The sequence below is a fragment of the Coregonus lavaretus genome, assembly GCF_964263955.1.
Source record: "Coregonus lavaretus genome assembly, chromosome: 2".
In the NCBI taxonomy this organism is placed as follows: domain Eukaryota; kingdom Metazoa; phylum Chordata; class Actinopteri; order Salmoniformes; family Salmonidae; genus Coregonus; species Coregonus lavaretus.
The window spans coordinates 17,396,332-17,421,026 of NC_139989.1; the positions used below are offsets into that span (position 1 = coordinate 17,396,332).

At 43.2% G+C, this 24,695-nt stretch overlaps 1 protein-coding gene across 1 annotated transcript in view; it reads left to right on the forward strand.

The window, feature by feature from the left end:
* Positions 1-3,353: 3,353 nt before the first annotated feature.
* Positions 3,354-24,695, forward strand: part of asap1b (ArfGAP with SH3 domain, ankyrin repeat and PH domain 1b) — a 78,475-nt gene continuing 57,133 nt past the window's right edge. The window contains exons 1-3 of the mRNA XM_084140994.1: positions 3,354-3,511; positions 3,868-3,954; positions 5,357-5,483. Of these exons, the coding sequence (XP_083997120.1) occupies positions 3,890-3,954; positions 5,357-5,483 (192 nt within the window). The 5' untranslated portion in view covers positions 3,354-3,511; positions 3,868-3,889. The remainder of the gene's footprint in view (positions 3,512-3,867; positions 3,955-5,356; positions 5,484-24,695) is intronic.

A 24,695-nucleotide genomic window follows, 5' to 3' on the forward strand; every position in this document is an offset into this window, starting at 1 on the left:
CGTCCATGCTAGGTTCAAAATATACCCATCTTCAACCTAGCCTCCATGGAGGAAATTCTTCCCACAGTATTGTACAGACAAAGGATCACACCCTTAGGCCTACACATCCATCACAGCCATAGTGTCTAAGGGAGGCCAGACAGACAGTAATGGAAGGAATCAGGGTCGTCAGAGGCTATGATGGATGTTTTGTGGACTTGGATCACTGGGCTGTTGATTTAAAAATATTTCAGAGATAAAGCAACTCTGAAAAAGGTTAACTCTCTCTGAGATGATACACCAGGCTAAAAGTTGATAACGAGCTAGGTCAAACGCAGTCTATGCTTAATTTTCAGTCAAGACTTTTCGGATAATGATTTGTTATCATGTTAACCTCTCATCATTGTCTTTATATAGATGGAGGTGTCTTAGGGTTGAGTCACTCAGTTATTGTGTGAAGATCAAGATGTCTGGTCAGACAGTCACCACAGTGAAAAACAGTACAATTACTGGAACAACCACTTGTGAGGGGGGAAAGATAGAGCACTGCACTGTAATGGAGAGTTGCCAACTGAGGAGTAACTCAGGGACAGAAAAGGGAAAAGTTAAAAAATAATGTTTTTGAAGAATATGATCCCCCAAAAAATGGTACAACTATTTTTTCCAATAATTAACTTGTAGTTTTTGTAAAATAAATAAACATTTTTAACAAGGAAAATTGGGATTGTGGTTGTGATCAATAACCACATAAAAATAATGTGGTTCAGTTGGTAGAGCATGGCGCTTGCAACGCCAGGGTTGTGGATTTGATTCCCACAGGGGACCAGCACAAATATGTATGCACTCACTACTATAAGTTGCTCTGGATAAGAGTGTCTGCTAAATAACTCAAATGTAAATGTAATAACCTTGACAAACAGCCTTACTTTCGCCCTGTTAAGTGGTACGACCAATCATTTAGTATCGGACCCGCCTTTGCCTCCAGAACAGCCTAAATTATTTGTGGAATGGATTCTACAAGTCGGAAACGTTCCACAGGGATGTTGATCCATGCTGACGCAATGGCATCATGCAGTTGCTGCAGATTGGACGGTGGTACGCCACCAGCCTGTGTCGTCGTCTGCTGCAATAGCCCATCCATGACAAGGATCGTCGAGTTGTGCGTTCCGAGATGCCGTTTTGCACACCACTGTTGTACTGTGCCGTTATTCGTCTGTTTGTGGCCCCCCTGTTAGCGTGCATGATTCTTGCCATTCTCCTTCGACCTCTCTCATCAACGAGCTGATTTCACCCACAGGACTGCCGCTGACTGGATGTTTTTTGTTTGTTGCACCATTCTCGGGAAACCCTAGACACTGTTGTGCATGAAAAGCCCAGCAGGGCTTGCACCTAAGATCATACCACGCTCAAAGTCGCTTAGGTCACTCATTTTGCCCATTCTAACGTTCAATCGAACAGTAACTGAATGCCTCGAAGCCTGGCAGGCTGATTTATATAGCAAGACACGGCCACGTGACTCACTGTCTGTAGGAGCTTTCTGATAACCAGGTGGCGAATCGCATCTCTGCATGTCTGGCAGACATATCAGTATGGATGACGGATCACCACCTCAAGCTGAACCCTGGCAAGACGGAGCTGCTCTTCCTCCCGGGGAAGGACTGCCCGTTCCATGATCTCGCCATCACGGTTGACAACTCCGTTGTGTCCTCCTCCCAGAGTGCGAAGAGCCTTGGCGTGACCCTGGACAACACCCTGTCTGTCGTTCTCCGCTAACATCAAGGCGGTGACCCGATCCTGCAGGTTCATGCTCTACAACATTCGGAGAGTACGACCCTGCCTTACACAGGAAGCGGCACAGGTCCTAATCCAGGCACTTGTCATCTCCCGTCTGGATTACTGCAACTCGCTGTTAGCTGGCCTCCCTGCCTGTGCCATTAAACCCCTACAACTCATCCAGAATGCCGCAGCCCGTCTGGTGTTCAACCTTCCCAAGTTCTCTCACGTCACCCCCCTCCTCCGCACACTCCACTGGCTTCCAGTTGAAGCTCGCATCCGTTACAAGACCATGGTGCTTGCCTATGGAGCAGTGAGGGGAACGGCACCTCCGTACCTTCAGCCTCTGATCAGTCCCTACACCCAAACGAGGGCATTGCGTTCATCCCCTTCCTCTGCGGAAGCATAGTTCCCGCTCAGCCCAGTCAAAACTGTTCGCTGCTCTGGCACCCCAATGGTGGAACAAGCTCCCTCACGACGCCAGGACAGCGGAGTCACTCACCACCTTCCGGAGACATTTGAAACCCCACCTCTTTAAGGAATACCTGGGATAGGATAAAGTTATCCTTCTACCCCCCCCCCCCAAAAAAATTTTTTTTTAATAAAAAATAATATTAAAAAAACGAAAAAAATAATAATAATAATAATAATTGGTAAAGTGGTTATCCCACTGGCTATAGGGTGAATGCACCAATTTGTAAGTCGCTCTGGATAAGAGCGTCTGCTAAATGACGTAAATGTGCCCTTGAGCAAGGCACTTAACCCTAATTGCTCCTGTAAGTCGCTCTGGATAAGAGCGTCTGCTAAATGACTAAAATGTAATGTAAATGTAATGTCCGTGAATGGGGTGGTGTACCTAATAAACTGGCCGGTGAGTGTATGTACACTAGATGACGGATAGGGGGCGCTGTGTTGAAGCCACTGTGCCACCATCTTGGCACTCTCCCACCATCGTATAAAAACATTTAGGAAGCTATAGAAATTCATTTATGAATGTCTACCTTTGTTTTTGCCACATTTATTCTATAAATACACCTTAATGCATCATTTTAAATTATATTATGTGAGCTTAACATAAAAATTAAAAATTAAAACATATATTAAAACAATTTCCTTAAAGTATACTTTTTTTGAGATTACTAATGTTACTGTCCCCACTAAAACAACAAAATACTTATATACATGTAATTTTGTACTTGAAACATTTAATTGAAATAATGTAGAATTCCATTCATTCCTATGCTCCTACTGGAGAGTGCCAACTGCAATATGGCCGACCAGTGGCTTCAAAGCCTCTCAATGGCCAATACATAGCATCAACAATCCAGGGTTTATATACATCATTGGGTACAACAGCTGTAGTTAAAATCAGCTCGAGGGAGCGAAGAAACTTCTTGGCTTCTTCTGTTTACCCAGATCCCACATTTCCTGTTTGAGTGCCTTCTGGGTTTCCTCAGTTCCTGTAGGCCTAACGTTACCAATAGATCCAGCTCATTGTAAGTGGCTATTTTCCTGCTCACATGGTGGGTTTCTCCCTTCCTGCCCCGCGCTGTGACTGATCTTCACGGGATCCATTGCTGGAGGACATCACTCTCTCCTTCTCTCAACTCTTAGGTTAAAAGTATAGCCATTACTGAACTCTTTTGGATGACTATTCAAAATGAACCTGATATGATGCGCCCAGCAAGTATTCTCTTCTGCATCAATCAAGTGTACATTCACTCTGTTCAGATTCCAAATTTGATGTGCATCAATTTCGGTAAGTTGAGGCGTGGCATATAGCCCGTGTTTTTCTTTTTCTTTGGAATTTGAGTGCTCTTGAATGGGTAGAGATGGACATGATATTATTTTCAATAAGTCCAAAATTATAACTTTTATGTTGGCTAACAAATGAACCTATTAAAATATATTTATTAATGTATGCAAAACTATGCTTTCTCATCAGAGTATTATTCCTGTGTGGTAAAATTATTTATGAATATACTATTAGTTGCCTATAGGCATTTTATTAAAGTTGTGTTGTTGTGTTGTCTTGATTCTTCCCCCGGCTATACCACACTCTCTGATGTCTAGAGAGCAACATAACTCTGCTCATGTGATTCTTATTTGATTTAGGTTATAAGGTGACAGTCAAGTCATGAGATCCTCCTCTTCCCGTCTGTCAAATTTCTCCTCTAAAGATTCTTTATGGAATCCGAGTCGGTAAGCCCCTCTAAATTCTGTTGATACTGAAACATTGTATCACCTCATAATATTCAGAGACTATTCTCTTTGTATCTAAAATCCTTAAATCAAATTTCTGTGTGGTATTGCTTTAGTCTAGTAGTAAGTGTACATTGACCAGGAGCCTATGCTATCTGATTGAACACTTATGTTATTCACCACCAATGGTTTTTCTCAATTTTGCAGCGCTAAAACTACAGGCATTCCAAGACTACAGGGACGCACTTCAATGTATCACTTGTAGGACATATTCTAATCCCTGTTATGGGCTATAGAATTTACCATCAATGTTTTACCTATGGATGGATATTTTTTCAGACCTCGTACAGTAACTCAATAGATCTGATAAGTATTTATAGACTTTGCAAGTCCCCAATAATTAGTGTCCAATTAGTAGCCTACAAGAGCCACCATTTAGGTTTTTCAACCAGCTAAATTATGTTTAAATGCGTTTCTTTAGGCTTCAATTAATATAAACTATTTTACATGTTAATAAATAAGCGCCTTTTTTATGAATAACGCAGTAGTACAGTCAATTGCCATTTGTAAATATATCTCATTGGTAAATATCTATAGCTAGATAGGCTATTATGATCATAAACAATAATGTCCATAGCATAGGCCAAATAGTCTTAGAATATTAATTATTGGCCACATTTTCCTTTTCACATAGCATATTATTCGATGACTTCAGTACACCCTCGGTCGCATATGAAACAGCAGTAGAGTTTTTACTGCGGATTGTCTCTGAGTATTATGTCCGAGATCATAGACATGCGCAGAGTTCTTCCTTGTTTGCCTCCGTCATCCGAGGTGGGTGGGTGAGAGAAAGCGCGAGAGAGAGGGAGGGAGAGTGGTTGTGAATGTCAAGACAGCGTTGTGCATTAAAAAGAGAAACGGAGAGAAGAGAAGAAAAAATCCGAAATCCAGCAATTGGAGAGAGCACATATTATAATTGATTACATAGAAAGATTTCTGATTGTAGAAAATATTATCGGGAAAGTATCGTATTGAACATCAGCAAAACATGATGGAATCCGCTATTCTATTTTTCAGCAAGGCAGCATAGGACAGTAATTAAGCGATTGTGTTTTGGTTATATGCGCAAGGGATACGGCGGAGAGGAGAAGCGAGGAAGGGGAGGAATTGTGTCCATTCCATTTTCCCTTGGGGACAGTGAAGTCATAGGAGAACCAACCAAGTAATTCGAGAAGAGACGCATTTTTGTCATTTCGTTATCTAGTTAGTATCCTAAACTATCAGTTTTCCACCCAGTCACACCGTTAGACATCACGTAATTTTCCTCGCCAGTTGTTTTTTCATGATTTAGGATTTTCTCAACAATTGTTGCCATCCTCTTCTGGGCGATTCCCTGCTGAAGGATGCCTGATCAAATATCGGTGTCCGAGTTTCTCTCGGAGACAACAGAGGACTACAATTCTCCTACCACATCCAGCTTCACGACCCGTCTGCAGAGCTGTAGGAACACAGTCAACATTCTGGAAGAGGTAAGGCCACATCATGTTATAACATTGAGTCAGCCATGGCTGCAGATGGAATTGCGTGCAAGAGCAACCATTGCGCATTGATGAATCATGACACCACAGATATGGCATAGATACAAAATGATACAATGTATGTTATTATCCTAAACTCCATATAGTAGTAGAAGGGTCCACAGTTGGTCATTCAAATAGACTCTGCATCTGTGTCCAAATGCCCAAGCCAAAGCCCAAAGTTGTGCTGTATTCTGCAGAATAACCTCAGAAAGGGTTCTACACAGAGAGCACTGTTCTGATGTGCAAACAATACAAAAACAACATTTTCTGTGATGAGCATTCCACCATGGCAAGGTTAGATTGTGAAGGCTAGAATTTGACTGTTTACATGCCTATTATTATAAACTTCCTGTTATCAATTGGCACTGTCTGGCGCTATTGGCAACTTTGTAACACTTCTGTTGCCATTTACACTGTAGCAACAGCACATCAAGGACCATGTGATAATACACGTCTGTTTACTGTCCCTTACAGCAATTGGGATCAGTTCTTTGTCCCTGTACAATCACAAGCTATTATAAGCAAAATAGCCCATTTAACCAGTTAATATGCATTCTATTCTTTCCAAACTGAATCATTTCAACATGCGCCGTAAAAACATAAAGAAATACTGTCATAGAACTTAGTAGTTACATTGTTACAACATACAATAATGGTATCCAAAGGATCAGCGCAATTGTGTTTTGCTTTTATAGTGTAGTGATGATGTCATGATGGCCTCCTGTGGTTTGCTCATACTGAAGCCTATGTTAATTCTGTGCAGTTCGATTGAGCTAGTTTTGCTCCTACTGCTGCTGGCTGGTGTTGCCAGGCAGAGGGGGAGGATTGGGTAGGATAGAGGGAAGGAAGGAGGGTGTGCTTTAGGCCTACAGCTCGCTGGCCTCCCTCTGTTGCATAACTCTGAGCAGAGCAGCCAGGCTGTAACAGTGGAGTGTGCTGGCTGTCTCCACACAGAGTGGGGGTAGGGATGGATGGATGGAGCAGCAAACCCTCCAGCCTCCAGCCACTCTCTGACAGAGATATTGACATTTACAGTGATTCCGAATTAGAATGGCTCCCTCCACACATATGGCGTTAACATCAGCCTGATTCTAAACCTTCTAAGCCTGTTCTTACAATCACAATCAGTGCTGGAAGAGCTCACACGCATGTAGCCTACACACACATGCGCAAACATGCACACACACACACACAAACACTCACAGGATTGCATGTCTGATCAGTGAGGTGAGTGTAATCAGGTGAGCCAGGTGGAGACCATGGAGAGCCATGCTCCCTCACCCCACCCCCATCTGCACTGGCTTTACCATGAGAAAATGGGACAACAAAGAAGTGCAGCAACATGCACATTTGCCATGCCCTATTAAAACCAACACATTACCTTCTTTTTTAATTGAATAAAATAGGAAGGAGGTCTATGTTGCATCTCTTGAAGTCACTGGTTTCATGTTCACACATAGTGTAATAAAATGGCAGCCATGGCAGATGATCAATGCTGATAATCATTCATCTCCCTCTCCATGCTATCACAGGTTGTGTCCCAAATGGCACCCTATTCTCTATATAGTGCACTACTTCTGGGCAAAAGTAGTGCACTACATAAGGAATAGAATGCCATTTGGAACGCAGGCACAGTGTCAGTGGTTTCATCTTCCATTTATGAAGGAGGCAGGAGAGCGAGAGTAGTTCCTGAGATCTTTCAGAGATTTAGAATTTGAATCCATTGCATCGTGCAACTCCTTCAAGCTAAGAAGCAGGGGTTTGTCATGTGTTCTACTGTCATGTACTCTACTGTCATGTACTCTACTGCCAGGCGTGCTGAGAACTAAGAAAGATGTTAGGATGTTGCTGCATCCTCTGAAAATGAGGCTGAAGAAACACTCTAAAGTAGCCGAAAGCTTTGGGTTCAAATGAATAACATAAACCTGTAGGACAATCTCTGTTTATTGTTTCTAACCCAATAGTGATAGCTATGTTATTATCATGTTGTTACAACAGTGTCTTCAAGGAAACTAAGTCCTTCACATAGAAAGAGCCATAGTAACTTGACTTTACAGTATGCTTAAATGATCAATGATATCTACATGATAGTACGTGCTGCACGGTTCTTCGAAATGGTTGACACATTTTAGCATTTTCTCTCTTCATAGATAGATAGCGTAATATGCAGAATGGCTGGTCATGGCCTATGTGTCGTAGCATTTAGAAGTTTTATAGTACAATAATAGAAAAATCTGTAAAACAAAAGCGAAGCCATGTTAATTCTCATTTTACATGATGCTCTTATCCAGAGCAACTTACAGGAGCAATCCATGCTCAAGTGCACATGGACAGATTTTTCACCTTGTGGATTCGAACCATCAACCTTTCTGTTACTGGCCCAACGCTCTCAACCACTAGGCTACCTGCTGCTTCACCACACAGAGCACATTTTTGTTAATTTAGTGTAACAAGAAAAGGCTTGCGTCATGGATCACCTCTCTGGCTCGGTGCCTCCCAGCTCAGAGAGAGAGAGACTGCAGCACAAACTAAAAACATCTGTTAGAAGGGCCGCCATGTGCGCCGGCCCGGGCTGAAGCAGTAGCCACTCTGGAATTGTAGCCCGGATCACATGACGGGGACCATTATACTGGCAACAAAAGAGCAGCAACGTATAATCTTTCTTATTTAAGCAGACAAGATGCCATAGAATCAAGCTTTTCTTAAACATTGATCTAAAATCAGTAGAGAGCAGAACACCTCGTCAGGGTCCTGCACTGGGATACTACATACAGTGGGGGAAAAAAAGTATTTAGTCAGCCACCAATTGTGCAAGTTCTCCCACTTAAAAAGATGAGAGAGGCCTGTAATTTTCATCATAGGTACACGTCAACTATGACAGACAAATTGAGGAAAAAAAATCCAGAAAATCACATAGTAGGATTTTTAATGAATTTATTTGCAAATTATGGTGGAAAATAAGTATTTGGTCACCTACAAACAAGCAATATTTCTGGCTCTCACAGACCTGTAACTTCTTCTTTAAGAGGCTCATCTGTCCTCCACTCGTTACCTGTATTAATGGCACCTGTTTGAACTTGTTATCAGTATAAAAGACACCTGTCCACAACCTCAAACAGTCACACTCCAAACTCCACTATGGCCAAGACCAAAGAGCTGTCAAAGGACACCAGAAACCAAATTGTAGACCTGCACCAGGCTGGGAAGACTGAATCTGCAATAGGTAAGCAGCTTGGTTTGAAGAAATCAACGGTGGGAGCAATTATTAGGAAATGGAAGACATACAAGACCACTGATAATCTCCCTAGATCTGGGGCTCCACGCAAGATCTCACCCCGTGGGGTCAAAATGATCACAAGAACGGTGAGCAAAAATCCCAGAACCACACGGGGGGACCTAGTGAATGACCTGCAGAGAGCTGGGACCAAAGTAAGAAAGCCTACCATCAGTAACACACTACGCCGCCAGGGACTCAAATCCTGCAGTGCCAGACGTGTCCCCCTGCTTAAGCCAGTACATGTCCAGGCCCGTCTGAAGTTTGCTAGAGTGCATTTGGATGATCCAGAAGAGGATTGGGAGAATGTCATATGGTCAGATGAAACCAAAATATAACTTTTTGGTAAAAACTCAACTCGTCGTGTTTGGAGGACAAAGAATGCTGAGTTGCATCCAAAGAACACCAGACCTACTGTGAAGCATGGGGGTGGAAACATCATGCTTTGGGGCTGTTTTTCTGCAAAGGGACCAGGACGACTGATCCGTGTAAATGAAAGAATGAAGGGGGCCATGTATCGTGAGATTTTGAGTGAAAACCTCCTTCCATCAGCAAGGGCATTGAAGATGAAACGTGGCTGGGTCTTTCAGCATGACAATGATCCCAAACACACCGCCCGGGCAACGAAGGAGTGGCTTCGTAAGAACATCACTGCTCTAGAGGAGATCTGCATGGAGGAATGGGCCAAAATACCAGCAACAGTGTGTGAAAACCTTGTGAAGACTTACAGAAAACGTTTGACCTGTGTCATTGCCAACAAAGGGTATATAACAAAGTATTGAGAAACTGTTGTTATTGACCAAATACTTATTTTCCACCATAATTTGCAAATACATTCATTAAAAATCCTACAATGTGATTTTCTGGATTTTTTTTCCTCATTTTGTCTGTTATAGTTGACGTGTACCTATGATGACAATTACAGGCCTCTCTCATCTTTTTAAGTGGGAGAACTTGCACAATTGGTGGCTGACTAAATACTTTTTCCCCCCACTGTACACCTTCCAGATAGCATTCCTCCTCACACACTTTATGGATTTCCAACTCTGTACAAGTTAAGCAGTATTGCCATGGCCTCTGAAAAGAATCAGGGTGAAAAATGTTGGTCATGTAGCATTTGAAGAAACCACCAAAGATGTTAAAGTAGGCCTATTTGGTTTGGGCCGCATTTTCACCATAACCATTGAGGCAAATTGGGAGGCCATTCTCTCATTCTCTCTCTTTTCAGAAAACGTAAAGCATTCCCATAATAACCTTCCCATCTTCATTCACTTGGTTTAAGTGCAGTGCACTTAGAAAGCCACATCCCAAGACTTACTGCTCCTGTCATCATTACAGACCTTCCAATGTCTCTCTGTTTCTCCAAGTAATTTTCCCAGTATGTTGACGAGGTAAATTATGAAAAGGTACAGGGTGAATATTTAATGGTGTAACCTGAGGAGGAGAACTAACCTGCCGGAGGAGTACAACAGTCGTCAGCCTCCCTCCTCAGGCTTCTCAACACACTGAGTCATATAAAGGTGCAGAGAGGGAGATGCAGCGACATCAATACTTGTTACTTCAACTCCACACCTGAATTATTTATGGATGGCTGCTTGGAGAGACAAAGATGTTCACGATTCCCCTCCTCATACCAGCACTGTCCTTATTAACGCAACCCAGTTTGCCCAGTCACAACAGGGAAAAGCTCCCCTACCAACAGTGCATTCGGAAAGTATTCAGACCGCTTGACTTTTTCCACATTTTGTCACTTTACAGCCTTATTCTAAAATGGATGTAATTGTTTTTTCCCCCTCATCAATCTACAAACAATACCCCATAATGACAAAGCAAAAGGTTTTTAGAAACCTGCAGATCCTCTCAAGCTCTGTCAGGTTGGATGGGGAGCGTCGTTGCACAGCTATTTTCAGGTCTCTCCAGAGATGTTCGATCGGGTTCAAGTCTGGGCTCTGGCTAGGCCACTCAAGGACATTCAGAGACTTGTCCCGAAGCCACTCTTGCGTTGTCTTGGCTAAAAATAACCGAAGCCTCGTACTAATTTTATGCACCGTCTTGCATAACAGGAAGTGACATCATAATGGTGTTGAGGGCAGTAATGGAATCTGGTATGGTTAATCCACGTGTGTGCCCAACAATACATGAGGAATGTTCTGAAGAATGGTTAGAAAATATTAATGCTCATCTGCGATTTAATTCCCTGAAAGGTTCAGAAAAATGTGTAGAGAAGGACTTAATGTGCAGGCAGGCTTTAGTTAAGCTTCCCTTCCTTTGTTAGGGAAATCGTAAGAAGATGTTATAGCTTTTTCCAATGGAAAACTTGTAGTTCCAACTTGCCCTGATCTTGGCATCTTTGACTTAGTCTCTTCTTATCCAACATGACTGAATCATGAACATTCGGGACAACCAGCCAGCCTGACTCCCTTGTGAGGCCCTCCCTTGTTTCTGCCCTACAGATGGTGCTTTGCGTAATTGAGTTAGCTTTTTAAACCAGGGAGAAACATTGCCAGGAACACAAGGGAAACCCTCAGTGGATTGGAATTCCTCTGGGTATGCCTCTCACACCACATCAGTGGGGAAGGGCGAGGACAAATCTTTGTCTTTTCACAGTCATCTTATTCAAACACTGTGAATTTCTTGACAGTTACAATTAAATATTTATTTATTCCATCTTTCATTTTAGGAACATCAGATGAGTGACTTTCTGTGAAATTGCTGTCAGTATCCACCTGGCTGAGAGTGAAATTGATAATATGCTATCTTGTCAAAATGACACAATTGGATGGTTTCAAATTAAATCTATTCAATACTGATTCCCCCTAGCCGTTTCAGTGGTGTTATGCTACCAGAGAGAGACAGTTTTGCTCTCATTCTGACCTGAGGAGACAGCATCTGACATGAATTGGACAAGTAGTGGTGTTGTTTGTTCTTCAGTAGAATGAAAGAGAAAAAATGGCACCTCTGTTGACTGGTGCTAATTGTACTGCTCATTAGAGGATTTAAGGACCGCAGCATAGACACACAGACATACAGTCTACACACAGCATTAGGATTTATGATAGCTTCAGGACAGGGTTTCCGTTAGCTGGTAATAGCCGGCTTTTGGCCTATATATATATATATTTTTTAAAGTCAATAAATCAAATTGCCGCTGGCCAACTGTCCGGGAGAAGAAGGAAAAAGTCCCATTGCGAAATAATGCTTTTTAGACTATTCATTGATGGAAATACCAGTCGATGGCAATACATTTGACTGGTCATGCTTATCAGTCAATAGATTAATTTGCATAATTTTGTGTAATTAAATTGGCGCGTGTGTACAGTATATTCATTATGTACCTTATTTATCACACTCGTACAGCATACAGACACAGAGCCTTTGAGCGGAAAATCTGTCAGACAGCAGGAGAGCTGCTGCTACAGCATCTCAAACAGCAAATGCATAGGCAACGGAAGGCAGGCTTCATCAGCGCGTCACACACCACTTTGCAATGAGCTGGAGACAATATGCATTTTGAAAACATATACATCATTGTTTGAAACCTGAACGTTTTACTACATATTATGAGGCATGTTTTACCTTGCTTCAAAGTACCCTAGCCAAAATCACACCATATCTGTGGAGGCAATTATTTTATATCAACTTTCTTTCATCGTCCAGTAGCCAAAGGCACAATCCTAGTTATATTAGCAACCCATGCTAGTTGTTGCATATTAGATCTCCCTTCTTTCTAAATTTGTAAAAATATTTTAATCTCTGTCACATTAAACCGCTTGCATGTGCGCTGCGCATTGACAATGTGTTTTCCTGTTAATTGCATTATGGAATGAACATTCACGCGTAGCCTACTGCTTTGTGCGCATTGCGACGCTTATAATGTGAAGAAATAATAGTTTATCAAAATTTTAAGATAAACATTCTGATCTGTAGCATCAGCCTCATCGTTTTTTACGTATTTTGTTTTATGTAGCCTAAGCCTACTGGTTGTATGAATTTGGGATCTATCGTCCCACAACTGTCCCAGAGTCAGTTTGGAATAGGCCATTTCTTTCTCGACAAGCTGACCAATAGAATAGGTAAACCTTTCTATTATGGGGGATGGTAGATAGACAGGCTAGTGATTCTGCTGTTCGTTACTCGTCTTGTTGGCTGGAGAAAAGTAACTTTGGACAGTTATTCTAACATCTTCATAGTGCGCATCAGAACTCTGTAAGAAAGACCGCACATCGTTGCATCCTCGACTTGCATGTTCTGTAATATGAATTACCATCATCTAAATGGGATATCTGTCATTCTGAGCACCGTGGGTAGACGCCCTAATCAGGTTACGCACCCAATGCATATGGTTCCGGTACATTTCAATTAAAATGTTAATTAATTAATTAATATGCCATTTAGCAGACGCTTTTATCCAAAGCGACTTACAGTCATGAGTGCATACATTTTTGTGTATGGGTGGTCCCGGGGATCGAACCCACTACCTTGGCGTTACAAGCGCCGTGCTCTACCAGCTGAGCTACAGAGGACTGCTTCAGGGTCTACTTTACTGAGAAAATCTGCTGTATACCTCAGGATATGTATGACACATCTTCATGTGTGGGCCTCCGTCCAAACGACATGTAAACTTAACACCGTTGGCCCATGATGACACACATTTGTTTTGACATGTTGTTTACACTTTAAGGAGATTACATCTCAATTTGCCTGAGTGAGATGCACATGTTTAGCCTCACATGCAACATATCTAATTAGAAAACGGCATGCACTGCTATCAATCAGTGGATTCATCTGCCAGCCCCCCATATTAGACTGAGAGAGGCTACCCAAGAGCTGTTGGTAAACCATAAAATTGAGCTTTTTGAATATCTACCTTTAGCGACAGAGTAGGAAACTGTATATCGATTTGGTTTTCTTTGTTTTTTTCTTGCATGGTTTTTCTACTTGTCATTGCATTGCTCAACCAGCGATGAGAAAAATCGGTTCTAGCCTACATTTTTCAGTTTGGTATGATGCAATTTTCATATGAACACTCTGAATAATTAAAGATAATGAGACAGGTTTCATCATAGCCAGGTTTTACATAACAAAGTGAATGCAGGGTATATGCAGGCTTCTTACCTCAACAACATTCACAACTCAGGACAGATGTGGCTAGCTGAATTATTGATTAAGTTGAGGCTTTTTAGAATTTGTCCCCTGTGTCACATGCAGGCAAATTAAACAGGACAGTGTTTAGCGGCATATTGCATGACTTGGCTCTCTCTCACTGATGCCCGATCACATTTTCCATGCTAGTTCAACCGCATAACAAAAAGCGCAAGCAAAAGGCTGTCATATAAAAATGCTCGTTAGGTAAACTGTCAGCATTAGAAATCGGACTCATAATCCCCCGAGCGAGGCAGTATCTCCCATGGTAACACAAGGGGTTTCAAATCGTAGGTCACTGTTTAAAAGTGCCATGTAAGCCTATCGGATCTGATGGCTCTTGTTGTGAGTTCCATTAGGGAGTGAGAGGAGAAGGCGGGCGGTGGGGGTGTCCGAGTCCATGTCCGAGTCCGTTTAACAACAGTGGCCACTCAGCATCCCCCACCCTCCCTTTGCATAAATCAGGGGAAGAGCAGGGATCAGAGCCCTGACAGCCCCACTGCCGGAGCTAAGCCTGGTCAGGGGCTAATCCGCTGTCTGCTAATAGCCCTTGATGATGTATGCAGTGCAGCTGTGGCAGGAAGGGAAGGTAGGCCAACAGCTGGAAGCCCGAGCCAGAGACTGATTATCCAAATCCTCTGGTCTCTCAGACAGCAAACAAACCAACAAACAAGCAACTGAAACAGCATCCGAACACAAAGCCCAAAACCCTCCCGCTGTGAAAGAGGCACGCCACAAATAGATTTGAAATATCGCTGGACGATTTCTTTAAGGAGGTTTGGAAAGGATGTTTTTGGATCTTAACCGGGTCACAAGACCGCTTCATCCTGAGGCGTGGCAAATTGGCAATGGGATGCTTGTCTGAAACAGTATTGAAACAAAATTACTCTACATTTGCTTTTCTTTCCCTTCATTTATGTGATAATGAATGAGCCCCTCCTTTTCTCTATGAGTTTATGAGTGCTGGGGTCAATGGCCTTCCTTTAGGACTGGCCTGGGGGTTGAAGAAGGCAGCACTGCTCAATGCTCACTGATGCATGCTCCTCTCCTGGCCTGAGGGGGAAACACTCCAACGCTGACTCTCAGCTTCAAGAGGACACAATGGTGTTGTGCCCTTGGCTTGTGTGTGTGTGTGTGGTCAGCTGGGCACTTGCTATAGTGTTTCATCTGAAGTGCTGAACATGCCTGCCAGGGGATGGCTTGTTGGCTCAGATGTGGATTTACACACACTGGCTCCATCTGAATGGCAAGGTTTTCCTAGAGCCTACAGAGGTCACCCTGCCCCCCTGGCAGGCCCGGCTCCAGGATGACATGCCCGAGGGGGCATTTTAAATCCATGTGTGGGGGCACAACTAGTATTGCTTTAGAGCCCTAATATCACATTAGGTAAAGTGGTCCTACCACTGCTCATACTGTATGTACAGAAATGTATATGAATTGTAGCCGTACACATCAACAACCGTCACTTTATATAATAACACAAGAAAGATGTGCGCCCCACTACGACGTGTATCCGAAATGCAGCCGTAGCTGCAGTAGGCCTACACATAATTTGCGCCTACCAACACGTGAAGATCAGCTCGATGAGCACCACTAGATTATCAAAGATTCTTACAGGCTTCATAGCTTAAACTTCAATAATTAGATCTATAGGCTACATTTCTGTCAAATTTGTGGCACTGCGCTATAAGCGTAATCAATGCGCCACTTCTCCGTTTATTGTCGTTGTATTTCTGTGCATCTTGGGACAGTATAAAGTTCCAGAAATGCAAACTAAATCAAACTAAGTGCATTTTCTATAGTCATAGCTGGTGTGAAATATATCCTACATGGCAGTAGCTAATTTGAATCTGCTGCGAATAAGAGTAAATACCCATTCAGAGAGAAACTCACACACACGCTATAGCAAGAGAGCAGGGAGGGGGCGACAAAGTAGGCTGTGTCGTTTTCACTTTTACAGTAGCCTATCACACAACGACTGTGTAATGCAAATGTATGATAACAGAGTGAATGTTGGCCTACTTGTTTTAGGCTACACACGGTATTGGTCCTACATACAAAATATACTAAAATGGAGGCCTATCTGAAATGCAGCCATATACACAACAACTGTCATTTTGCACACAAGAAAGCATGCGATGATGAAGAGAAGCCCCACGAAGACTGGTAGCCCAAGATGCACTCATTAAAACAGCACACACCTTAACCATCAATTCAGGAACATGGACAGAAGGCTAACGGCAGTCAGCGCGATGAAAGGGTAACGTTAGATGCACTACCAATTTGTCATTTTAGTCATTTAGCAGACGCTCTTGTCCAGAGCGACTTACAGTAGTAGTGCATACATTTTCATACTTTTTTGTACTGGTCCCCCGTGGGAATTGAACCATAAACCCTGGCGTTGCAAGCACCATGCTCTACCAAATGAGCCACACGGGACCTAGTTTAACATCACCTCAGAGCACAACCAATAGGCTACCTTGGTAATTTTCCCTATATCCGTCAAATAATACAAAGCTGTATATCTGTCAATGGCAATTAGACCCGCAAAAGCAAGCAATAACATTAAGTATCACAGATCAATCTAAAATATTAATTGAAGTAACAAGCAAAGGCCTATACATTACATAAACAAATCTGCCAAATTAGCAGTGGGTTTATATGAGGGTAAACCAATGAATTAATAATTCTGGCACGGCGGCCAGGGCCATAAAGGTTGTAGCTTACCATTTAGATGAGTTGCAGCCTCCTCTATGCTGTGTTGAACCTCATGAGAAGTTTTTGATTCCATTCTCCTTCCTGGCGAAATGTACTTGTCAGGTCCCTCTCAAATGCCTGCTGGACAAGCTGGGCTGTTCGTTGATGTGACATGCTGAACCTCTATGGTTGGGCCAGCAGACTGCTCAGTGAGCTCGGAATTGCACTTGACATGGTGGTCCTCCGTTTCTTTGCTCTTGGCAGTGCCCAGCCATTTTCGGATATCCATGCTGGTTAGCCAGCTATAATTATTCAGCTCGTGGCTACCCAAATTTAACAAAGCTAGTAGCTACTATTTAGCCTATTATTAGCGGTAGTTATCTGTGAGTAAAAAACGGTCAATTTAACCCCGCCCTGGGTGGGATCTTAAACAAGGTAATGAAGGTGGTACCTTATGACATCGCATGGCTAGGTGCCTAATCAGAATGCATTTGGGGATTTTAACTACTAAATATGACATTATTACATCCCCCCTCCCTACTCCTCAGATCATGAGCGACCACCTGGCAAAGCCTTTGTCCCGGTCTGTGCTACTGGCAGGCCCGACAACTCTACATTGGCAAAACTGGCATTGTAATTCATATACCATTTGTTATGTTTATAGGGAAACAAAACTGGGGGAGGTGGGGGCACGAATACTATCTGGGGGTCAATGCCTGGCTTTGCCGCCACGTAGAGCCGGCTCTGCCCCCTGGAACTGCATCAACACTGCCTTAGGACGGTTGATAACAACTAGATAACAATGAGAGGAAGTCTTATAACATGAAAATTATGTTGTCTAGCTGGACTAGGATACACCAATACTTCAGCTATGGCGATCTCCTGAATGACTTTAGTTCTTTAGTGACATTATGCAGTAGAGGAGAGGCCATGTCTGAGGCTGAAAGGAAAGAGTGAGGACATACTCAGTGAACATATCCCTGTTTGATATTTCCTATTGCTCAAGTGTGTGGCTATCACCGTATCACCGCCAGTGGGAATGGATACACCTGTGGTTTTGAAATAGCGTCTCTTTTACCCGATGGACTCCCATAAACTGTGAAACTTGATACACGTCCAAAGAAAACTCCAAGGAATGCTGTAAAGCACAGGAATGTAGGCTGCGACTCTGGTACAGGGCTCAAGGCCATGTGGTGTGAAATGGAACGCAACAACTCAGGGACTAGAAATAATTCCCTACTTCTGATTGGGTGTTTTATTGAAGCGGAGCGAGCGGCTCATTCCTTGGCTGTCACAGCCAGATACCTTTTGATCTACTGCATTGTGGGTTGAGGGCAGGAAGCTGAGGTGGTAGAGATATCCGCCAATCACTGAAAAGATATGGTAACATGGTTACTTTGAGTTGAATGATATGTTTGTGTTACTGGAGGATTTGGTGTTCAGCTTACTGTACTCATATCCTCAGGCCTCATTTCTGGCCTACACCACATTAGTGAGAGAGATTCTTAGAGCCTTTTGTGACAGTCAGTATTTTCCTCCTGGCTGATGGTGTTATAAATCAATCATAAATTGGCTTGATGGTTGATAACAAAAGAAGGTGTTTGTATTGCATCTAAAATATTTATTTTGGATTAATGTCTTTGAATTAAATAGACGGAGAATGAATTTAGCTAAGAGGTCTTCCACTTGAAAATGTAAAGATTTGCTCAAAAGGAATTGCCTCTTAATCTTTGCTTAAAGGGAACATCAAGCAACCGTCAAGTTGACCTGCTCTCCATTGTATTCAGGTGAGTGTAAGCAAGCATATCCCATATCTAGTGAAAGGAGGGTTTAATCATGAACTTGGTACTGTCATAATTGAGGTTACTGGGTTGGTGTGGACAGTTGGGTTTATGAGAAAACATTTGCTTCTCTTGGTCACGGGCAGGCAAATCAGCCTCATGCGGATAGCTTCGTGGTGAATGTTTGCCCTGAAAATCCCTCTGCTCTCCTTGTGTTTCTGTCCTCTAAATGGAGCTACTTTTGGAGATGCGGCTGATGCTGTCATGTTTTAATCATAAGCAGCACTGAGGTACCTCCAGTCCCCAGTCTCAGTTTGTTCCATTCATATGAATAATAATGTATTGGAACTAAATAGGGCTGCTTACTGTTCCTCATTTATGAATTATGACTGACTCCAACATGAGATTGATAAAGTGATGTTTGTTTGAGTCAATGTGGGCAGTGTATACTTCAGTGGTGTATGGCGTGATGAAATACGCTCACAAGAGAAGGATGTAGAGATGTAGGAAGTCACCAGTGTGGTGGCATATGATGGCTTGTGTACTCTACTTCTCCAGTCCTGACAAGCAGTCAGTCTCCTCTCAACACCGGAAGATGCCTCACAGTCCTCCTCCATAGCCTGATCACACCAACCATAGCCAAGCCAGCTGAGCAGCCAGCCTCTACTCAACATATGTTCCTTTCCCTGCCCTGCCTCCCTCTCTGGCCAACACCAACAGCTGAGGCAGGGCTAGGACACTCTCCTTAGTCCCTACTACACTCTCACTGGCATCACTGATTGGTTCTTCTTCCTAAGTCCCTACAAGTGAAGTACCCTTGTTCCATATGTTAGCCTACTGTATAGAATAAGTTCTTGCACCACCAATGTCCCTCAAAGTTGACAGTGTTAGGGTCATTGCCTGAGTTATCCCGGGCATTTGGTTCTCTTCAGAAAAGGAACCATCCACCCAAAATCTGCCTTACATTTTCTGTGTGACATAGTCTGACCTTTGGAAATGTTAAATCCTCTTATTTAAATCTTCCTGACTGGGAAAGTTCAGGCTTCCCCCAGCTCCAGGCCAGAGAAAGGGATGTTCACTTGTGTCCTGCCAATGAAAACTGTTCTCCGCCCTTCCTGTTAGAATCGGTCCCCATTTTCTGACAAAATGCACTGGGGAAGACAATGTTTTTTATGGACTTCAGTTCTAGAGGCATATGCTCTTGTCGAAGTCAAACCACTCTTTGGTGTCTTTGGGATTGACTTACTGAAGCTTGTTTGAGCCACGCAGTCTTTACCCTGGTCTTAGCAAACAGCGTCTATAGAGACGCTGCCAATAGCTGGACTTGCATCCAACTGGACTCTGCAGCAGTCTGCCGGTTTGACCTCCACTCAACACATACATGCTCATCGTGATGCATGATGACACATTTCACCTGTGTCATCAGTTTTGTTCTTGGCTCACCTTCAAGATGTATCTGTCTTTCGATTTTCTGTGTCCTGTGCTTGTGTGCTTGTGTGATCACATTTGAGTGCATAGAGGTGACGTTCTAAAATTAAGGTCTCAAAGTAAGGGGACGTTAAAGGGAAAATCCACTCAAAAACTATAGTTTTTAGTCCACTGTTGTCCACTGTCCATTTTGCATCATGATGATTTGGAAAGGCACACACCTGTCTATATAAGGTCTTACAGTTGACAGTTTATGTCAGAGCAATCACCAAGCCATGAGGTCGAAGGAATTGTCCGTAGAGCTCCGAGACAGGATTGTGTCGAGGCACAGATCTGGGGAAATGTACCAAAATACTTCTGCAGCATGGAAGGTCACCAAGAACACAGTGGCCTCCATTATTCTTAAATGAAAGAAGTTTGGAACCACCAAGACTTCCTAGAGCTGGCCGCCCGGCCAAATTGAGAAATCGGGGGAGAAGGGCCTTTGTCAGGGAGGTGACCAAGAACCCGATGGTCACTCGAACAGAGCTCCAGAGTTCCTCTGTGGAGATGGGAGAAGCTTACAGAAGAACAACCATCTCTGCAGCACTCTACCAATCAGGCCTTTATGGTAGAGTGGCCAGACGGAAGCCACTCCTCAGTAAAAGGCGCATGACAGCCCACTTGGAGTTTGCCAAAAGGCACCTAAAGACTCTCAGACCATGATAAACAAGAATCTCTGGTCTGATGAAACCAAGATTGAACTCTTTGGCCTGAATGCCAAGTGTCACGTCTGGAGGAAACCTGGCACTATCCCTACGGTGAAGCATGGTGGTGGCAGCATCATGCTGTGGGGATGTTTTTCAGCAGCAGGGACTGGGAGACTAGTCAGAGGGGAAAAAAACAATTTAATCCATTTTAGAATAAGGCTGTAACATCACAAAATGTTGAATAAGTCAAGGAGCCTGAATACTTTCCGAATGCACTGTATAGGAAAGACACCAAGAGACAACAAAAATACTATTTATACACTATTCATATATACATATTCTTAATGTAACAGTAAAGTTACATTAGATCTTTATAAAGAGGAGAGGCGCTGTGATACAATATGTTTTTTTAATCTGTATTTTAAAGCTTGCTTTTTGCCTGAGTAACCTCTGGTGGCAGAGCATTTCACGATAGCATAACTGAGCAGCGCATTAAATCTGTTTTTGATTTGTGTACCGTGAAGAAACCCATAGTGGCGTGTCTGGTGGGGTATGTATCTCTGTTTGAAGTGAATGCAAATATATTATATAAGTGTTGTGGCATGGGTAACAGGTACGCTATCTCGCTTTAATAGCTGGGTCCTCTGCCATATATGACAATGACTTTAAATGAAATTCCAAGTTCAAGAACATTGGGATTTCATTTGAAGATTATACAAGTGGTTAGACATTTTCAACACACACATGTTTCTTAAAAAGACTAGAAGAGAAGTAGTCAATTTCTCCTCAACCCTCAACCATGAAAGACTATCATGCATGTTGTTGATGTTAGTTCTGTGTATGCAGTTAGAGGCAAGGTGTCCTGCTTTGTTTTGAGCGAGCTGCAGCTTTGCTAGGTCTTTCTTTGCTGCACCTGACCATATTACTGGACAGTAATCAAGATGGGACGAGATCAAAGCCTAGTATAGTTGATCTTTGTGTCAAAAATGCAGAACATATTTTTATAACAGACATACCTCTTCCCGTCTTGAACATGATAACTGACCATCCAGTGTTACTCCTAGGAGTTCAGCTTCTTCATCTTGTTCAATGGTCACACCCTTTATGCACAACTCCAGTTGAGGTTTAGGTCCAAGAGAATGCTTTGCACCAAATACAATGCTTTTGGTTTTAGATGTATTTAAGACACTGACTGTAACTCCTTGCTAAGAGTCTCAGTGAGCTCATACTGGCTGTAGGTGCTGATGTGTAGAGTGTGCAGTCATCAGCATACATTGTCATTTTAGCTTCTTGTGAGACAAGTGGCAAATCATTTGTAAAGTATAGTGTTGGGCCGCCACCTTGAAGCCAAGACATTTAAGTCAATTAGCAGATGCTCTTATCCAGAGCAACTTATAGGAGCAATTAGGGTTAAGTGCCTTGCTCAAGCGCAAATTGACAGATTTTTCACCTAGTCAGCTCTGTGATTCGAACCAGCGACCTTTCAGTTACTGACCCAACCTGCCGCCCAAGCAGTCTGTCATGACCCACTCTCTGGGTCTGAGAAAGAGAACAGTACACTGGCACATCTGATTCTCAGCCAACTGCTGACAGATAGACAGACAGACAGACAGACAGGGAACTGGTTAGACTAGAGAAACTTCCCAGAATCTACGGAATGAAGAACGTTAAACTGATGTGCGAGGCAGCTCAATCCCATCTCCGTGGCAATCGCACTACTGTCTGTGCCCGTGTGGCTGATCTTGGAGTTGAGGTTAAAGGAAGACAAATGTATGAACTGAGCGAGGGATACCAATTGACAGAGACATTTGTTGTACACAAATTTCACATTTTTACATTTACATTTTAGTCATTTAGCAGACGCTCTTATCCAGAGCGACTTACAGGAGCAATTAGGGTTAAGTGCCTTGCTCAAGGGCACATTTACGTCATTTAGCAGACGCTCTTATCCAGAGCGACTCACAAATTGGTGCATTCACCCTATAGCCAGTGGGATAACCACTTTACAATTTTTTTTTGGGGGGGGGGTAGAAGGATTACTTTATCCTATCCCAGGTATTCCTTAAAGAGGTGGGGTTTCAAATGTCTCCGGAAGGTGGTGAGTGACTCCGCTGTCCTGGCGTCGTGAGGGAGCTTGTTCCACCATTGGGGTGCCAGAGCAGCGAACAGTTTTGACTGGGCTGAGCGGGAACTACAGTGGGGAAAAAAAGTATTTAGTCAGCCACCAATTGTGCAAGTTCTCTCACTTAAAAAGATGAGAGAGGCCTGTAATTTTCATCATAGGTACACGTCAACTATGACAGACAAAATGAGGGAAAAAAATCCAGAAAATCACATTGTAGGATTTTTAATGAATTTATTTGCAAATTATGGTGGAAAATAAGTATTTGGTCAATAACAAAAGTTTCTCAATACTTTGTTATATACCCTTTGTTGGCAATGACACAGGTCAAACGTTTTCTGTAAGTCTTCACAAGGTTTTCACACATTGTTGCTGGTATTTTGGCCCATTCCTCCATGCAGATCTCCTCTAGAGCAGTGATGTTTTGGGGCTGTCGCTGGGCAACACGGACTTTCAACTCCTTCCAAAGATTTTCTATGGGGTTGAGATCTGGAGATTGGCTAGGCCACTCCAGGACCTTGAAATGCTTCTTACGAAGCCACTCCTTCGTTGCCCGGGCGGTGTGTTTTGGATCAATGTCATGCTGAAAGACCCAGCCACGTTTCATCTTCAATGCCCTTGCTGATGGAAGGAGGTTTTCACTCAAAATCTCACGATACATGGCCCCATTCATTCTTTCCTTTACATGGATCAGTCGTCCTGGTCCCTTTGCAGAAAAACTGCCCCAAAGCATGATGTTTCCACCCCCATGCTTCACAGTAGGTATGGTGTTCTTTGGATGCAACTCAGCATTCTTTGTCCTACAAACACGACAAGTTGAGTTTTTACCAAAAAGTTATATTTTGGTTTCATCTGACCATATGACATTCTCCCAATCCTCTTCTGGATCATCCAAATGCACTCTAGCAAACTTCAGATGGGCCTGGACATGTACTGGCTTAAGCAGGGGGACACGTCTTGCACTGCAGGATTTGAGTCCCTGGCGGCGTAGTGTGTTACTGATGGTAGGCTTTGTTACTTTGGTCCCAGCTCTCTGCAGGTCATTCACTAGGTCCCCCCGTGTGGTTCTGGGATTTTTGCTCACCGTTCTTGTGATCATTTTGACCCCACGGTGTGAGATCTTGCGTGGAGCCCCAGATCGAGGGAGATTATCAGTGGTCTTGTATGTCTTCCATTTCCTAATAATTGCTCCCACAGTTGATTTCTTCAAACCAAGCTGCTTACCTATTGCAGATTCAGTCTTCCCAGCCTGGTGCAGGTCTACAATTTTGTTTCTGGTGTCCTTTGACAGCTCTTTGGTCTTGGCCATAGTGGAGTTTGGAGTGTGACTGTTTGAGGTTGTGGACAGGTGTCTTTTATACTGATAACAAGTTCAAACAGGTGCCATTAATACAGGTAACGAGTGGAGGACAGAGGAGCCTCTTAAAGAAGAAGTTACAGGTCTGTGAGAGCCAGAAATCTTGCTTGTTTGTAGGTGACCAAATACTTATTTTCCACCATCATTTGCAAATAAATTCATTAAAAATCCTACAATGTGATTTTCTGGATTTTTTTCCCTCAATTTGTCTGTCATAGTTGACGTGTACCTATGATGAAAATTACAGGCCTCTCTTATCTTTTTAAGTGGGAGAACTTGCACAATTGGTGGCTGACTAAATACTTTTTTTCCCCACTGTATGCTTCCGCAGAGGAAGGGGAGCCAGCAGGCCAGAGGTGGATGAACGCAATGCCCTCGTTTGGGTGTAGGGACTGATCAGAGCCCGAAGGTACAGAGGTGCCGTTCCCCTCACTGCTCCATAGGCAAGCACCATGGTCTTGTAACGGATGTGAGCTTCAACTGGAAGCCAGTGGAGTGTGCGGAGGAGGGGGGTGACGTGAGAGAACTTGGGAAGGTTGAACACCAGACGGGCTGCGGCATTCTGGATGAGTTGTAGGGGTTTAATGGCACAGGCAGGGAGGCCAGCCAACAGCGAGTTGCAGTAATTCAGACGGGAGATGACAAGTGCCTGGATTAGGACCTGTGCCGCT